This window comes from Saccoglossus kowalevskii, chromosome 15 (assembly GCF_978046115.1).
Source record: "Saccoglossus kowalevskii chromosome 15, keSacKowa6.1, whole genome shotgun sequence".
Taxonomy (NCBI): domain Eukaryota; kingdom Metazoa; phylum Hemichordata; class Enteropneusta; family Harrimaniidae; genus Saccoglossus; species Saccoglossus kowalevskii.
The window spans coordinates 16,525,066-16,544,708 of NC_140655.1; the positions used below are offsets into that span (position 1 = coordinate 16,525,066).

Below are 19,643 nucleotides of genomic sequence, written 5' to 3' on the forward strand. Positions count from 1 at the left end.
CAAAACAATTGGACTTGTGGTTTTTAACAAGTCGAAAATATCACATTTTACCAAAAATATTCAAAATTAGATAATTAAAGATATCATCATGAACAAATCTGAGAGAGGTCTACCCAAGGTACATATACACCAAGTATCAAAGCATTCAGGCTTGTAGTTTCCAAGAAGTCGAAAAAGTAAAAAGTTGACACGGAAGACAACGGACAATCACTCGTATGATACAAAGTCGACAGCGGAGCTAAAAAGTGACATAGTCCCTGTCTGTTTTCAGTGCATTAGTTCATGAGCAAGGTAACAAATTGTCTCTGGAACAGACTTTGTTGAAACAAAATGGCCACCAGTCAGGAAATAACAAATCACAGACTTATCTTGAGTTCTCAAACTTTTATTGGTAACTTGAACTATTACACAAGGTGAAATACAAAGAACTGCATGTAAGGAAGCAAATATGACACTCTATTAAAGCAAATGTTTCCTTACACGCACTGAGTGAATCCTGCTACATGAAATCCACACAGGAGAGTTAATGTAAAACAGTTTTTGGTCCAAATAAGATATTCAATTGCTCATCGCATACCCAGAACTTCGCAAATTCTGGACTGTTTACAGCAAAAAACATTTGCAATTATAATTTCTTAAAAGTAATATGATCGAAGCTCTTCTACACACATTAAAACATGTATTCTAGAAAATCCCAATCAAGAATTCTTTGTGTGCCAAAATCAACCTTTGTTATAGATCAAAAAATTAAACTTGTTTCAAAAAATTTGTTCAACAATAAATTTTAAAATTTCTGTACTTGCTCCATTAGAAGCGCATGTTAACTAATACTTTCATGTATGTTATGCATATCATTAAAATATGACTTAAGCATTTCCATACTTCTGGCGTTTACATAAGGACATGCACTACTAATAGAGGAAATATGGTACATACCGTAAAATCTGTATTAGAAGCCGCATCCCTAATAAAAGTTGCACTATTTTTAAATAGAGAATCAAAAATTCATCATTTCTCATAAGTGTAGATGCTCTAATAGAAGCCGCATTCTACCATTTTAATAGAAAATGTAGCCTCTAATACAGATTTTACAGTACATGGGTACAAACTGGCCATTATTAAAAAGTATGTACACTGCTATCGAGGTAGAATAGGGACTGCATATATTGTTGACTCGCCTACGGAATGTTGGTTTCTGGAGGCACGCTATAGGGTACAATGACAATTTGTACATTCAATACCATTCCAGAGGCGACTGTCAACAGTTTTGGGACTGAAGAACTAAACTAGATAGAGATTTTTAACCAAAAATAACAACCATAAACTTCATGAATAGTGCAATCGCATCCAGCAATTTTGGTAAAATAGCTATAGATTTCTGAAGATGAAAATATCCCATTTTCAGAGTTCAAAAACTTTTTTCCATCATGAAACAAGTGTTCAAAAAGCATGAAATGGGTATGTCAAAATTTTGTGTATTCCATCATCAAAATATCAACATGTTTTCCCATAAAATACAACAGCAGGTTTGAGAATGCTGAAACCAGAAAATCAAACTGCACATTTTTTTTTCTTTTTTCAATTTTAAAATATGGAATATTTACATCAAAATTCACATTGTGCGTCATCGTGGCACTGCACAAAGAAAAAAGCAAACTTTTTCTTTCAAATTGTTAAATATTAATTAAAATTACATTCTGAGAATTTGCTAATTGGAAAGATTTTCTGAGTTCCATCTCTGCTCTTCTTACTGCCCTTCACATATCACTTCTACCGTGAACAAATTAAGTGAAATGTTCTACAATACTTCTTTTTCAATAATTGAACGTGCAATCATGTTAGATTCATCCATGATACAACTCACTCCCCACATTCAACATTACATTAGAATTGCCGACACCAGTCAATGTTATAGCGTGAGAGATTGTTGATATGAATCAAAACCCCCATATCAAGCATGTGAATAATGAACCCTAATATGGATCAAGGCCCCATACCAAGCATGTTAATAATGAACCCTAATATGGATCAAGGCCCCATACCAAGCATGTGAATAATGAACCCTAATATGGATCAAGGCCCCATACCAAGCATGTGAATAATGAACCCTAATATGGATCAAGGCCCCATACCAAGCATGTTAATAATGAACCCTAATATGGATCAAGGCCCCATACCAAGCATGTGAATAATGAACCCTAATATGGATCAAGGCCCCATACCAAGCATGTGAATAATGAACCCTAATATGGATCAAGGCCCCATACCAAGCATGTGAAATAATGAACCCTAATATGGATCAAGGCCCCATACCAAGCATGTGAATAATGAACCCTAATATGGATCAAGGCCCCATACCAAGCATGTGAATAATGAACCCTAATATGGATCAAGGCCCATATCAAGCATATGAATAATGAACCCTAATATGGATCAAGGCCCCATACCAAGCATGTGAAATAATGGATCTTAATATGGATTAAGGCCCCATACCAAGCATGTGGGATAATGGATCCTAATATGGAGCATCAAGGCCCCATACCAAGCATGTTAATAATTATCCTATCATGGAGTATTAAGGCCCCATACCAAGCATGTTAATTATCCTAATCTGGAGTATCAAGGCCCCATACCAAGCATGTGAATAATGGAGCATCAAGGCCCATACCAAGCATGTGAATAATTATCCTAATATGGAGCATCAAGGCCCCATACCAAGCATGTGAACAATAACATTGTCACCCCCAAATTCCAGACACAAGGATGAGGAAATATTAAGGACTCGTATAAGAGTGCTAAATAATGCGAATCAATATGCGAATCAGAAACCAACCGCGGGGCATTAAAGCAATCATGGAGTAAAAATAATTTCAAAAATTATTATAAGACTCCGTTAGGAACTGATGTGGTATATGATAAAAATCTTTGTGAAGTCTTAAGAATCAAGAAATGATTTCACATCGTACATTTTTAGAAATATTACAAACAGAAGATTGATTCAGAGGAAAAACAAGTTTTAATCTTTGGCCAATTTCGCTTGTGAATTTCTATAGCAATGATTTTTTTAATATAGTGGTAATCTCAGTATTTTTGCCAAGACTGGAGAATTTAAGTTAATATTTGTTGCAGATAGCATACAATAAATTTCCTATGTGGGGAAACATTTACTAGTACCTTCTTCCATCCCTTACTAATAACAGTCACTCGTTTCTGTTAGTAAAATTGAAAGTTTCCAAACATCCACTGTGATGATGTTGATGTGAAGTATATTCATTGGATTTTATTTTCACTGGATAATTCCTTTAGTGAATATAAAGTATTTTACAGCATATGAAGTAGCATTAAACACAAGTCAAACCTGGCAACATTGCTCTGCACTGGCTGGTTCTATTGATGTCAACCAAGTCTATTTAACTGGAAAATTCTTTTGATGCAAATTCCAAAAATTGTATTTCTCTAGGACTTGAATACGAGTTATCATATCGTCTGTTACAATTAACAGCCTGTAGGTAAACCTGTGAGTCATAATGGCAAAATACAGTAAATTTTACAAAAGTTATGAATATTTTTATTTAAAATATTAAATATTTAATAAATTTTGAATGACAGTTGACAACTTTGGCACTGACTGACTGAATGAATGAATGAATGAATCACAAAGCCTTTAGTGTAACAGGAATTACCATAGTGATTCAAATAAGCAAATGAAAGTGTATTTTTTTTAGATTCCAACGTAATCATTTTATAAATATGGTCTTCAAAGATTCATTCGACTCTTCTAGCATGATAATAAAAATTAAGATTCAAGACAAATTCTACATTGCCATCAGTTACGAGTGCAAGGTTTGACGAGTGACTACATTTAGGAAACTCATCTTTTGTCTTGGATAAAGACTACAATTACACATGTCATGCACTCCACTAAGCGCTGTACTTTGACAACTTTAGTGAAAAAATAAGCCGACTTAATCCTGTTAACAATTCTTTATTCCAGAGAGCCAAACCACTGTTCAATGCTGATAACATCTGGTACGTAAAGAACTGCTGGGAGAAATAACATTCTGCTCAGTAATAAAAAATGCCAGGGGCTATCAAAGTTGTTTGGGGGGGGGGGGGTTTCCAAGCAAACTACTTAACATCGCTCATTGTATGGTATGTGTGTAACTAGATATGTAAATGAGATGGGAAAGGGGGGACAAATAATCAAACCATCCATAAACTAAAGACATTGAATATTATAAACTTCTGTCTCGCAGTATGTACGGTTTAGACAAGCCGCTAAAATAGCACTCGCAATCTGATCATCATCAAGATGACACTCAACTCGTCAGTTTTCCTTTTCTCATTGAACTCACTATGCTGTGCTACTTTACAGAACTTGACAATTCTAACTACTGTATTTTCTTTATTAGCAGTAAAATAAAGATGTGGTTAAAAATAAATCATATTTAATAATACCGCACACAATAAATGTATATTTTAGATTTACGAGATGCACTTCTAATAGGAGGTAGTTATTTCATTTCTTGATAAATCACAAACTGACAATGTTCGTCAACTTCATAACAATATTTTGAGTACGCCATTGAACAATGCCAACATCGATGCTTGAATACAATCCTGTTTTAAATGATACCAGATCAGCCCGGTTTTTGGAAATTTCTTTGAATTATCGTAGTTTTAACATTAAAATCACTGGCATCATTCATGATACATTACGCATCCCAATTCCCAAATATGGCAGATAATGAGCTGAATCACAATACGCACTTTCATATCATACAGCATGTTTCCATCCATTATGAATCACGGCAGAGTACCTATTCATTTACATCAAGATTCATTTGTAAAACAACCAACATAAATTCCGTTTGTAATACAACTCGCATTCAATATTAGACAAATAAACAAACCATATCAAGCTGCAAGTGAATTTCTTAAAAATTTTTAAAATATCATCAATTTTTTTCTTTTTCACTCTTGTCTTCCAATCTAATAATGCTGGTGGTACACATTGCCCAGATCTTCTCTTGAGTGTGAAATACGGCCGCCACCAACCACAGCGACAACTTGATAAACGAGGGCAAAGTATCGGAGCAGAGAAGGTAACAAGACGTATGAAGAAACTGTTGATGATTATGAATTGTTTGGCAAATGTATATGTACAAAGTTCAACTGGTTCAAAGAATTGTAATGCATAATAAAAATAAAAGTTCGAATGTTTAAATACCAAATCGCACTTTAAACAGTGCGAGTAAACAGTAGATCAGTTCTCAGCCTTGACTGAAAACTCAGGTAATTTGTTGATGCTGTTTGTGTCTTCGTCCGAATCGTTCCTCGCTATCATTAAAGTGTGGCCGTATCCGCACGCAACAGAATGTATATTGATTCCATCGAGTAGTTTAATTTCTTTGGGTTGAGTGGAAGACTTCGCCCCATGGTCACCGTAGCCGAGTTCACCGTATGTCGGGGATGGACCCCAGCTGATGACGCTATCATCTGCTGCAATTACAATACTGTGGTTGCTGCAACATAGAAAGGAATAAACATGATGTATTTTCTAATAAAGACAATTCCGGTCTACTTACTAGAGATGAAATTAGGAATTCTCAATAAGCACAATTCTGGACTACTTAGTAGAGATAAAACTAGGACCTTCCAAATAAAGTCAATTCTGGACTACTTAGTAGATATAAAATTAGAAACGTCCTTATACAGACAATTCTGAACTCCCGAATCAGACTTCAAATTGGCAATTGGCAACCAAGAAAAAAAATTTGGTGGCAAACTGGAAAAATTTAACATGTCGTTGAAAATGACACAGTCCCCATTAAATTTTTGAAAGTTATCTTTGTGCTCGTCATATTAAAGCGGAGGGGTTGTCGCGAGCGTGTCCTTGAAACTTCCAGGTGGCGTATACAACAGATTGTTTATTTACATCAAAACACGTGTTCCGTGTAGTAGTAATATGGCCAAAAATAAAAACAGCCATTATTTGGCCATCTTTGATCTGATTATGAAACACACTGATATGTATGATGTATGTGCCAAATACGAATGAAAATGGTACATAAATTGTGGAAATATAGTAGTAAGGCCAAAAAGTCAGACGGCTGTCAATCAGCCATCGTTGACCAGATTTTGAAACAAATTGTCATGCACATGCATCCTAACATGTATGAAGTACATGTATGTGCTAAATTTGAATGAAAACTGACAGAGCACGTCCAAGATACTGCATAAAAAAACAAAAACAAGATGCCTGCCAGTCGACCATCTTTGATCCAATTGCAAAATAAATCGTCATGAACATGTATCCTAACATGTACAAGCAGCCTGTCGGCTGAGATAGCTCCGCTGTTAGCAATGCACATGGCAATTAAAGAACAGAAGATATCATTAGAAAATGAACAAATCTGAGAGAGGTCCACATGTAGTACCTATATGTATAATATATCAAAGCAATTGGACTTGCGGTTTTCAACAAGAAGTCGAAAATATCACTTTTTACCAAAAATTACAAAAATATTCATCAAAATTAGAGAATTAAAGATATCATCATGAAATGAACAAATCTGAGAGAGGTCCACATGTAGTACCTATATATGTAATATCAAAGCAATTGGACTTGCGGTTTTCAACAAGAAGTCGAAAATATCACTTTTTACCAAAAATTACAAAAATATTCACCGAAATTAGAGAATTAAAGATATCATTACAAAATGAACAAATCTGAGAGAGGTCCACATGTAGTACCTATATATGTAATATCAAAGCAATTGGACTTGCGGTTTTCAACAAGAAGTCGAAAATATCACTTTTTACCAAAAATTACAAAAATATTCACCGAAATTAGAGAATTAAAGATATCATTACAAAATGAACAAATCTAAGAGAGGTCCACATGTAGTACCTATATATGTAATATCAAAGCAATTGGACTTGCGGTTTTCAACAAGAAGTCGAAAATATCACTTTTTACCAAAAATTACAAAAATATTCACCAAAATTAGAGAATTAAAGATATCATTACAAAATGAACAAATCTGAGAGAGGTCCACATGTAGTACCTATATATGTAATATCAAAGCAATTGGACTTGCGGTTTTCAACAAGAGGTCGAAAATATCACTTTTTACCAAAAATTACAAAAATATTCACCAAAATTAGAGAATTGAAGATATCATTACAAAATGAACAAATCTGAGAGAGGTCGACATGTAGTACCTATATATGTAAATATCAAAGCAATTGGACTTGCGGTTCTCAACAAGAAGTCGAAAATATCACTTTTTACCAAAAATGACAAAAATATTCACCAAAATTAGAGAATTAAAGATATCATTACAAAATGAACAAATCTGAGAGAGGTCCACATGTAGTACCTATATATGTAATATCAAAGCAATTGCACTTGCGGTTTTCAACAAGAAGTCGAAAATATCACTTTTTACTAAAAATGACAAAAATATTCACCAAAATTAGAGAATTGAAGATATCATCATGAAATGAACAAATCTGAGAGAGGTCTACCCAAGGTACATATACACCAAGTATCAAAGCATTCAGGCTTGTAGTTTTCAAGAAGAAGTCGAAAAAGTAAAACATTGACACGGACGACGGACGACGGACGACGACGGACGACGACGACGGACGACGACGGACAATCACTCATATGATAAGCTCCGCTCGACAAAGTCGACAGCGGAGCTAATAATCTATGTACCAAGTTTGAATGACAACTGACAAAGCATGTCCAAAATACAACATTTTAAAAAAACAAGATGGCTGCCAGTCACCCATTTTGAATCGAATCGCTAAACCACTGCATGTGCATATGCAAGACATAAGGTACTAGGCACATGCGAAGAATGAACGGAATTGGTCCACAGGATTCTGAAATATGAGTCTGGACAGACTGACACAAACTGACGGACACACGGACGGACGGACAGACTCAGGAACTCACGGACGATCGGGGACATGTAATCTAACATGTATGATCTATGTACTAAATTTGAATGAAAACTGACAAAGCATGTCCAGAATACGACATTTTCAAAAAACAAGATGGCTGCCAGTCGGCCATCTTTGATCCAATTGTGAAATAAATCATCATGGACATGTATCCTAACATGTATAATCTATGTACCAAGTTTGAATGAAAACTGACAAAGCATGTCCAAAATACAACATTTTCAAAAAACGAGATGGCTGCCAGTCAGCCATTTTGAATAGAATCGCTAAACCACTGCATGTGCATATGTCCCACATAAAGTACTAGGCACATGCAAAGAATGAACGGAATCAGTCCGAGGGATTGTGAGATATGACTCCGGGCGGACGCACAGAAGCACGGATAGACGGAGACCGAATTATAAGACCCCGTTTTTGGACTTCGTCGCCAGAATACGTTATATGCGATATCCCTTGTATCATTAGACAAACACTGATTCACGTTTAATAACATCTATCCGCTGCAAACTGTGTAGTTTATCACTCATACTTGCAAATGGTAGCGATTGTTATATGTAACATACTGGTAGGTTATTGAGTATGTGCAAAGTGTTAATTTTAGTTACAAGTGTGCTACCAAAAATTTAAAATCTGTATAATCTGCTTTATCTTACAGAGATTTGTCGACAGTTTGATTTTTTTTTTTTTTACTTCACCATTGATTCAAAGAATAGAACATCTAATTGAAACATTAAGAAAAGAAAATTGCAATTTCTTGGACAACAATCAAAGAAAAACAGTCTAACAAAATGTATTATGCAAGGGAAGGTTGAAGGATGCAGAAACAGAGGACGGCCAAGAAGAGAATGGGAAGACGACATCAAAGAATGGATAGAGAATGGAGAGCAGCTTTACTATCTTACTGATGACAGAAAGGGCTGGAGGAGGTGCACGTCTGGTCATGGGTGCATCAACTGAAGCTATGGACTAAAGAATAAGAAGAAAATTGATTCAACCTAAACATAGAAACACGTTTGTCATGTGCCAGTAAAAGAGCAAATACTTTCAAATTCTTGAAATGTTTCTTTCGTACCTGCAGCCAACACTTCGTATTTTCCAGCCCGTTAAATCTTGAACTGGTTTGGGATACATTGTTGCTTCACCCGTTGTTTTGGTTTGGCCCCAAAAATACAAAATACCTATAAAAAAAAAAATATATGATAGTAAACTCGGATAAAAGTGGAAGCGCACAATTTCCTGGAATATGTCTGATTTCAACAGATCTTGTGACAATCAACAATTATGAGTATGCAGACTAAATACTATAAATCATTTTAAATTTTATGCTATTAATTTTCAAGATTTAAAGAGCGGTAGTCACCGCGCTGCGCATGTGCAAAATATGGGTCTCGTATAAACAAAGATGGCGACTTTGACTCTTGCGCAGATCAACGAGTTCAAACTGAAAGGTTACCAAGCTTTAATTAGGTAATTTTTTTTGGTGTTTGGAAGGTATCGGAGGAGCCGCCTGCAGTAATTAGTGCAAGTGGCGCCCAGTGCAAAACTCATACTCGTTATTTCATACGCACGACGACTATCGCCCTTTAATGATTTTAGGGCTTTAACATGATGTCTCCAAAACTGAAGTACAGTACACATTAAATGTATTAAATTTTTTTCTCAGAAGTCATTTATATGACAATGGATTTCACAAATAATGCACTGTTATGTAAATTACCCAAGCTTCTATTGTTTTGAGTGAAAATTTTACCTTGTTCACTGACTGCCATAGAGAACGATGCCCCACAATAAATACTACTGGCTCCTCTGCCAGTCACGTCAAATGTTTTTAGATTACGCGGTACTTTTTCATCTTTTGGTTCAGCATGGCCAAGACGGCCATAGCCGCCAAATCCCCATGTGAAAACTCGTTTTCTGATATCTAAAGCAATCTGGGAAATAGATGAAAGAGATACAAGATGATGACAGCACAAATACTAAAACATAGCACAAATATTGTAGCCTTGCCAAATTCAAGGCAAATACAAGAAGAGTGTCAATACAAATTTAAAGGAACCACAAGACTATGTTAATTATTGAGTAATTATGATCAATTATTGAAAATTAAATGTGTCCCATTAAATGTTCATGTTCAACTTTGTAAATATATCCTTTCTACAAATGTTAATGATAATACAAAACAAGATGAAATGTTCCCTTACCACATGGTTGGTACCACAAGCCACGTCAGTCAGAAGCACATTTGGCACGGGCATCACATGGCCTTTATTTTTTTCTACAAACATCTGGATTTTTCGCGGAACCAGTTGGCAGTCGAATGAGAGTTTATTTGAGGTGACGAAGTACTGGCCATCATTATTATGACCTGCAAAGAGAGTTGGTTAGAAATGCAAAAAAATAAGACAATATTGTTAAATATGGCACTGCTTCCATGCAATTTGGCCAATAAACATTCCAGTCTTTACCACATTTTGAGCCAAAACTTAATTATATGAAAGGCCAGACTTTTTTTTATTCCTTGTTTCTCGAGTTTTTATGAGGCAATTTTTTTCAGGAGGGCAGAGGAAAAAAAATAAAATTAATTCTTTTTTTCTCATTAGATTTGTGTGATTCTCAAAGAATTGTAAGTGAGATCATTGATCGAAGAGAAGAAATGAAATAAAATTTCATTCAATGTATAACCTTGTTTCTCATCTGCGCGAGACTTCGGTACTTTGATCATGATACTCCCACGAAAATGCAACTTGAAGATAAAAATAAGTTTTTTTTAGCAATTTTTTTGCACTTACTAGTTGGCGGGCGCGAGAAATGACGCTGAAATAAAATTTTATTTTTATTTCATTTTCGGCTCCTGTTCATTCAGCGGGTTCGCGAAACAAGGGATAATAAAAGTTTAGCCTAAAGATTCAATAGTTTAATGATAGATGCATCAACATTTTCTTGCCAGACTTACAATCAGAGTGAACAGGTCAACGACTATGCAATGAATAACGTAAGGTGTTTTAATTTCACAAGAGGCAAATTTGTGATAAATCGCAAAACTGTAGCGGCAAAAAACCCTTTAGGACTCGCTGACACAGTGTTAGTGACTTTCGCGTTATTAGTCCTGATTTCTTTATAATTTCTTCATTAGTTCTGATCTAGATGCACATAATTTTCATTTTTGTTCAACTTCGTCATTTAGCGTTAGGAAAATAAAGAGATGTCTTACCCAGCTGACTGTATTCTGGATGTCCAAATGAATGCAGGCTTCCTTTGCAGTCTAGAATCATACTGAAATCAGCGCCACACGCAACTTTAACAATTGGTTGACCTTTATGACCCACCTAAATAGAAGAAAATCGAAATGATAAACCACATGTAAGAGGATTAAAACAGATTTAGAGAATAGACAGTTCACTGAGGCGAATTATAGTACTGTAAAAGGGTTAATTATTCACTGGGTTTTAGTTTTGCTCATTTCGCTGACTGGAAAATGCGCTAAATTAAAACCCAGTGAAAATATAAAATTGAGCATAGAACACATCATCTAAATGATAAATCGTGAATTTAAAACCCACTGAATATGCCTGAAATGGTAAATCAGCGAAATTAAAACCCAGTGAAAATTAGTCATTTTACAGTAGTGAAATTAAAACACCATAAACAATAATGCTTTTACGGTACTGTGAAATACTTTATTTTAGCTGGAATTAATTTTCGCTGAAAAGACTTTATTGGTGTTTTGTATGGAATATATTTTCACTGATTTTTGAGAAGTTGAATGTAAAGTATAGGAAAAAAGGTATATTCGCTGGATTTTATTTTCACTGAATCATTCCTTCAGCGAAAATAGCGAAAATTAATTCCAAGCGAAAATAAAGTATTTTACAGTATATCACAATTGTCCATACTGTAAATTCGTTTTATTTGAAAGTTCTCTTAACAAAACAAAATTAAAACTAAGTCAAAGTATTTTTTGTTATGTGGAAATTTTAGTTTTATGATGCATATTTCAGAACTAAATTATGGCCCTTCACTCTTCCCCAATGCCTAAATTAGAATGCCTATTTTAATTATACCAAAAACTGTCATTTGATTTGTAAACTACTATGCAAAAAGTTCAACTCCTAAAACCTAATACAATAAACTACTCGTGAAAGTGGCAACATTGTAAACAAAATAGGCCTGATATAACTATTTATTTTGTTATTTCTTTCATTTCAGAAATGTTATCTAAACATAGTTGAACTCTGGTGACCTTGCCATTTGTTATATAATATAATTCCCTTTATCATAGTTTGTTTCAATATAAATATGCATTGTCATAATTAATTTTGAATACAAACAAGTTTTGGGGTTGAAACAACAGTGGGGAATCTGTCTACCGAATGTCCTTAAAAGATGTAAATATCTTACAAAAACATTGGTGCCTTATTTGTTTAATTATTTTAAGGGACATAATTTCCAGCTTTATTCAAAGTAATTCAGATATTTTAGTATAAAAACAAATGTCTCATTGCAAAAAAAAAAGTGCTGCATTTAGATGTGAATAGATTCATAAGACATGCAAGATAACAGAAAATTTTAGCTGGCTTTAGTCCAAGTATTTTGTACAGGTGTCTGTCAAAAATTAATGATTCACTGAGACAAATATGAACTGCCTCATTGTGCGACTACTGTATTATATGAAAAGTAAAAAAAAACACCCTTTATGAATAGCTATCATGTTGCAAGCTCTGCTTTGTATGCAAATCAACTTAAATAGTTAATTGGTGTCCAGTGGAGGGAAAAGTCAACAGTACTGTTGCCTCCTGAGAATCTACATCTTCAAACACTGCAATCTTTTAAGTGCGTTTTTAAACTAGTATTATAAAAACTCTATCATTCTGTTCTAATAGCTGAAACATATTCCTGTGAGTTTTCATTTGTCGAATGAACTGTTTGTCAAATACAGAATACATATATTTTAGAATAATTTTCTTTTTAAAATATGGATGAAATGTTTTGCTTTTAATGTATTTTTTATGTATTGTTTTTGATTTGATAACTTTGAACTATACAGATTTTCTATTAGCTTCAGATCTTGATCAAAGTTAGGCACCCAGTTCATAGGAGTGCTTATATTGATTTTCTGACATCTTGTTTTCTGTAAAGATTTTATTGGTAGGTTTGCAAATGTGTATCAGATTGTGCAATCTCTCCATGAGTTGGTTTTGAAACCCAGTATGGGATTCTGAGATACATTACCAAGGATATTATTACAAGATAAATCATTTGCTTCATTGAACACATACAACAATGCATATTTCCACTGAGATCAGTTACCTTTGATGTGTATCACCAGTGATCAGTCAAGTAGAAACAGTCAAAATATTTTATCAGATTTTCTCAATTTTTGCATGATATTTTCATACAGGACATCTGTTGTTCAAACTCATGGAAGACTTTATACTGATGAAGAAGGTGACCAAGTTTGATAAAGTTTGGAATAGAATTAGTAAAGTTATTATGCACACAATAACAATTATTAACGACGACGCCGACAACAACAACGACAGCGCCGGACAAAATTTTTCCCTTAATATACCTTTTTCTTCCATCTTTGATGGTACGAGCAAGGTAATAACTGAGACATACTATATTTACAATTATGCGGAATGATAACATATTTTGAATTTTCTCAATTAGTGGAGGGCAGTAAGGTCAAGGAATAATCTTTAAGACCTGGATACAGCTTTTGCAGCCCCAGGTCGTGCAGCAGGAAGGCCAGTGCGAAGACATGTAAGCCGAAGGTAGCAAAAGCCGTATCCAGTCCATAAAGGTTTTATTATATACGTTATAGGTCTAATTTTCCATGGCGAGACCTCAATCACACGACGTAATTTTAAAGGACGTATTTTGTTTTGATTGACAAAAGCTGGTCACACTGGGCCAGGCTTGGTACAAGAAATTGTTGGCCTGATATGAGGGCGCACTTCTCATAGCATTACAAGGCCGGGCAATACAACGTATGTGATAAATGCTAATTTACATAACCAATCTGTTAATATGATTCATTACATATTGTGTGTTCTAATGACAATGGAAACAGTAGATTGCGTTTTGTAAAAATGTGTTTGGGGTATTCCAAAACAGTACGTGTATACACTCAATTTATGAGATAGGATGTGAAAAATGTACACAATCTGTATGTAGATTAGGAAATGTACAAAAAGTAAATTTTTATTAAAAAAAAATGCTATATGAATTTGATCTTATCCTTGAGTGAATGATATATCTGCTTTTAAAATTAAACAAAAAGAAAATTATAAATAAACAAATCACAAAAATGTATTCAATCTTTGAGTAAAAAAAAAATTGTCAAGATGATAAATAGCGGACATAGTAATTGTGATCTAAATGCCCATTAATCAAAAAGCATGAATAATGCATGCAATAGGATGGCCTTTGTAACACGACCTGTTTTAGTAAAGATGAATAAAATTATACATGTAATACATATATACTGAGTCATACTCTGCTGCATATCAATAGGGGTCTGGTTACCAGGCATACAAAGCATCCTTAGAGACAGGAAATAGAATACTGTTACCATAGTTACTGACAATGTTGAGAGGTTCTGGATGAAAACTAGCAAACTTGGTGTAAACCCAAGATATTTGGATTTGATATCATATTGACATGATGTAAATTTATAAAAAAAAAAAATCACTTAATTTCCTGTCAAGAACAAGATGGATATTTCCACCTCAGAAAAATCCAGTGATTTCCCACAGAATAAAAGAACAAACTGAGCACAACAAATCAAATATGTTTTCTGGTTGATTTTCTATATACAATTCCTGATTCCCGAATTACCATCAGAAGCAATGTAGTTCTATTTGTACATGCGTAACCAACCTAGCAACGGGCGAGGGTAGGACAAAAATGTAGAAAGGCTGGTACGAGTTAGTTGAATAACGATGGCAGTTTTATTTCAGGAGAATTTTTTTTTACGCTGCGAGTTGGAAACATTGAAGTTCGGTGCATTGCGACTCTGCACATTTGGAACGTTCAAAATCTGTCCTACCTTCCGATTTATTGACCCCAGGTCACGCAATATGTGCAAGCGAACAAACTATGAATGTGCAAATGCTATCAATTTAGGAACCCCCAATTAAAGTTGAATACCACTTTGTACAATCTACAGAAAAACTTGCTGACCACTGTAAGCACCACAAGGGCTTGGATTTTGTACAGTACTTCTAAATAGAGTAAAGAAACCACGAGTGACTACAAAAGTGGAATTTCTCAGTCTTTATAAGATGTTCCACTTATGTTCGTTTCTGTCTGAGGCTTCAATGGTGTAACCTAATTTAAAAACTATTACATCAATATTAAGAAAAATACACAATTAAGTAATTATGTAAGTGCAAAAGCCAAAGATACTGCCCTCTAGTGGTGAAGACACTGCCCTCTAGTGGTGAAATACTGCCCTCAAGCATTAAACTCACCTTTACAGGGTTTCCGACCGATGCACTTTGCAGACCTATTCCCAACTGACCATATCTGTTATCTCCAAATGCAAAGACTGTGCCATATTCTATGAATGAAAATTAAATTCAAACTAACGCACATATAACTTGAAAAAGAGTATTTACTCTATTTGAAGCTATCTCCCATAAATGAAATTTCTTGTCTATGTGTTCATTTATTGTATACTGGGTGATTAAAATTCACTTTATTTGTACCATAGATTCACTTTTATCGTTTACATAATTATAATACAGTTAAACTTGCGTATAGCAACTACCAAAGAGACTACATTAAAATGGTTTTATAAGACAGGTGGTTTTTATAAGAGGTTAGATTACTTTTTAATGGTTTGCCAACTTGGTATAAAATTTGTTAGAAACATAATAAGGCAGTACTGTTGCAAAAAATCAAACAAGTTTACCATGAGCAAATCAAATTGGAATTGCCTAAAACTGGTCACCATAGACAGGTGGTCTTTATACACAGGTTGCTCTTACTACCGAAAGTGGTCACTATAGGCAGGTGGTCTTTATACACAGGCTGCTCAGATTCAAATCATTCTATTGGTTAAATAAAGGTGCCCCTCAAAATACAAGCTGACTTACCTGTAAGACAGAGTGTATGGTTTCTACCACAGGCAGCTGATACTATGTTATGTTCTTTAAGACTTTCTATTAGGGTTGGATTATCTCGCCGAACGTTATCGCCATGGCCGAGTTGCTCCCTGTCATTACGACCTACAAAATAAATTAACAATTTTGTAACTTATAATCAAAATATTGGTTATCAAAATAACATTTATTCTGCTTAAACATAGTGGACACAACTTTTCACATAATTTGTACTTACCCCAACTCATGGCTTTGCCATCTTCTGTTATTATGATACTATGGCAAGCTGTAGGACCAGAGATGACCGATCTTATTCGTATTTTGCCAATACTCGTAATGTGATGTGGTCCCCAGAGATTTCTACCACCTTGCGGCTTCACACCAGCTGCAAAAAAAAAAAAAAAAAAGATTTTACACCTACACAAAATGTCAAACCAAAAGAACGAAGTGGTTTTACTGTTGTACCCTTAGATCGCTATTTATTTCAGCCCTTTGTAAATGATGACTAATTTGCATAATGTTTTAGTGGCCACGAGAAACCGGTTATTGGTAAGCAAGAATTTTACCATACGAGAGGGAGCTTGGTACAAAGTACGCCAAATAAAGATGTGACATCCAAGTGAAGCCAAAGATGGACATTAAAAAAAACTAGGTACCTTAGTATTTCGAAAATATATATATATTTGCAAGTTTGACGCTATCAGAAATTTTAAATTACACTGTTGATTTTTTTTTATTCATGAACCATCTGGTGGGATTGTACTGATACAGGGTCAAGCAGCTGAATCAACACATGAATTCATATATTTGAGTAACTCTGGCATCCATATACGGTAGCAATGAATTTTGAGCAACATGGTGCTGAAGACATTCAAGCTGTCAGATTGATGTTTTTTCCAGGAAAAGTTAATATACATTAGTTTAATTTAAGCACTTTTTTTTTCTATATGCCTGTTTATTATGCGAGTAAAAATCATCACTGGTACTATGTGATGAGATTCCGGTAGGGATACCCGGAAATGCAAGTTGGTTTTACAAATTTGTTTTCATTTTTAAATGACCTGTCTGGGAATGCTATGTAAACAGTGGGGGGGGGGGGGGGATTCCAAAACATTGGTTCTGGCTATCTCTGTTAATATGATATAATATCCAAAACATAGCCCAGGACGATATTTCAGATAAATCTGGTAATATTTCTTTGAATAATAAGCTTCTATTGTAGTTTTTGTACCAATAGTTGTGATCAGTTTATTTCTGTTTTGTTTTGATGCAGGGAACACTATCGCAACAACCATGGTCACTAATGAGCCTGTTTGGTGTTCATGTATTCAAATAAAGTCTATTGACAGCTGTCAGATGTAAAGCCCTTGTTTTCCTGACTTGTTTTCAAAGTCCACTTTAATACTGTGTGGCTCACACTTTGATATTTTTTGTTTTCAGTACTGATCTGTGTCAATGTGTACAATAAATCACAGTTTTAAGAAAACATGCAAGAATATGAGAATTTCATGAATGTTTTTTAGGAAATTTTATAAAAAAAATTATAAATAAATTCATATTTATAAATAATATTTATAAAACAACCCAGAAAACCTTCACATCTCATTCAAATCAAAAGATGGTGCTTTAATTGGCAAAAGAAGCCTTTATTACCCACAATTCTTTGCAGGTTTCACTCTACCATTGCTGATATCCTGCCATTCATTCACATTTAGGTCAAGTTGTTTTTAACAGTCATTTGGAATTTATAAAACAGTCTGAATCTTTTATATCAAAAAACATTCACGACTCTTACGAAATTCAATGCACGTCTGCATTTACACGAGTCGTAATAATTTATAAATTGTACTAAATTAAACATGTACATCTTTTAAAAATATAGATTAGCGATTCAAAACTTATCTTTCACAAAAAATTCCTTATCATTCAGAAACCCTTAGTCACAAATTTTGTTTTTTTCAGTTAAAACGAATAATTTATTGTACTATACAATTAAAATGAATGAATTCATAAAATTGAGTACAGCAATATACTTTAACACAAAACTGTCAACATTTTTGTGCGACAAAAAAGAAAACTATAACAACCACACTGCACCATGCAATATAATCACTGGCGAGATTGACAAAAAAATTGTTCAATACTTCGGGAAAATTGAAGAAAAAGTTTAGATAGTTCTGGTGAATTACACGCAAAAAAAAGGGTTTAGGGTTGAACATCACTATTTATTCTTTATAGTATTAAAATAAACCTGTCTATTTAAATGGATATTACTGATATTACTGATACTGTGAGATGAGAAAAAACATAAATCATCACTCAATACCTAATACATGCACTGGCATTTTCATTGATGGACTTAAATATTGCCATGGTAACGTACACAATTAGACGTTGAAGTATCTTAAAGATTTGTAAAAGATGAGGCATGTCAAAGGCCAAAGACGATGAGTGTGTACAACATAAACGACGTTTGGATTAAATGTCTGATAATTATAGCGTACGTTTTCTATGTTATACACACAATTACTAAGGGGACGTCGATCAATATAACTAACACAAGAAACACAAGTCAATCTGATCTGGAAGAGGGAAAAAGAATATTCATTTTGAAATTCACATCAAAATCACAACAATTATATATGTTAAAAATATAATAGATGCACAAACATTTTTTTTTTTTTGCACCAGTTATGGACAATTTGCGTTTCCAGTACATCACATTAAATAATCGATGGCCCCTAACCAATCAAATGAAAACCTGTGATGTATACGTCTAGTAATTACATTCTTTCTCGATCAGACAATTAGGAAAACATAAAAGAGGTATCTCCCTCAGAAAGTCCCTTTCTGATTTTAGAATGCACAGAGCTTTGACTCAATGTGATTATTTCCATCATAAATAAATTTTCGTTATAGAATTTTTATTTTGATAAAATAAAAATGATGAAATCAACAAAAAACGGAATATTTTTAGGCAATTTCAACGATAGTCCAATTTCTATACGATCATGCACACCTGAAACTAAACATAAACAGCAACCATCAAAATTTCTAAAAAATTGCAAAAATAATTACTGAAAACAAAGAATTAACAAGTCATTGAAAATGACACAGTCCCAGTTAAATTTTTGAAAGTTCTCTTTGTGCTAGTCATATTAAAGTTAGGGGTTGTCGCGAGCGTGTCCTTGAAACTTGAGTTCCAAGTGGCGTATACAACAGATTGTTTATTTACATCAAAACATGTAGTAGTAATATGGCCAAAAATAAAAACAGCCATTATTCGGCCATCTTTGATCTGATTATGAAACACACTGATATGTATGATGTATGTGCCAAATACGAATGAAAATGGTACATAAATTGTGGAAATATAGTAGTAAGACCAAAAAGTCAGATGGCTGTTAATCGGCCATCCTTGACCAGATTTTGAAACAAATTGTCATGGACATGCATCCTAACATGTATAAAGTACATGTATGTGCTAAATTTGAATGAAAACTGACAAAGCATGTCCAAGATACGGCATAAAAAAAACAAGATGTCTGCCAGTCGACC

At 34.1% G+C, this 19,643-nt stretch overlaps 1 protein-coding gene across 1 annotated transcript in view; it reads right to left on the minus strand.

Annotated features, from left to right (window-relative positions):
• Window positions 1-364: 364 nt before the first annotated feature.
• The window catches only part of LOC100372931 (protein RCC2-like), a 35,093-nt gene continuing 15,814 nt past the window's right edge, over window positions 365-19,643 (minus strand). The window contains exons 3-10 of the mRNA XM_002737478.4: window positions 16,324-16,470; window positions 16,080-16,211; window positions 15,453-15,541; window positions 11,189-11,303; window positions 10,179-10,342; window positions 9,728-9,908; window positions 9,050-9,155; window positions 365-5,525 (exon numbers count right to left, since the gene is read on the minus strand). Of these exons, the coding sequence (XP_002737524.1) occupies window positions 5,267-5,525; window positions 9,050-9,155; window positions 9,728-9,908; window positions 10,179-10,342; window positions 11,189-11,303; window positions 15,453-15,541; window positions 16,080-16,211; window positions 16,324-16,470 (1,193 nt within the window). The 3' untranslated portion in view covers window positions 365-5,266. The remainder of the gene's footprint in view (window positions 5,526-9,049; window positions 9,156-9,727; window positions 9,909-10,178; window positions 10,343-11,188; window positions 11,304-15,452; window positions 15,542-16,079; window positions 16,212-16,323; window positions 16,471-19,643) is intronic.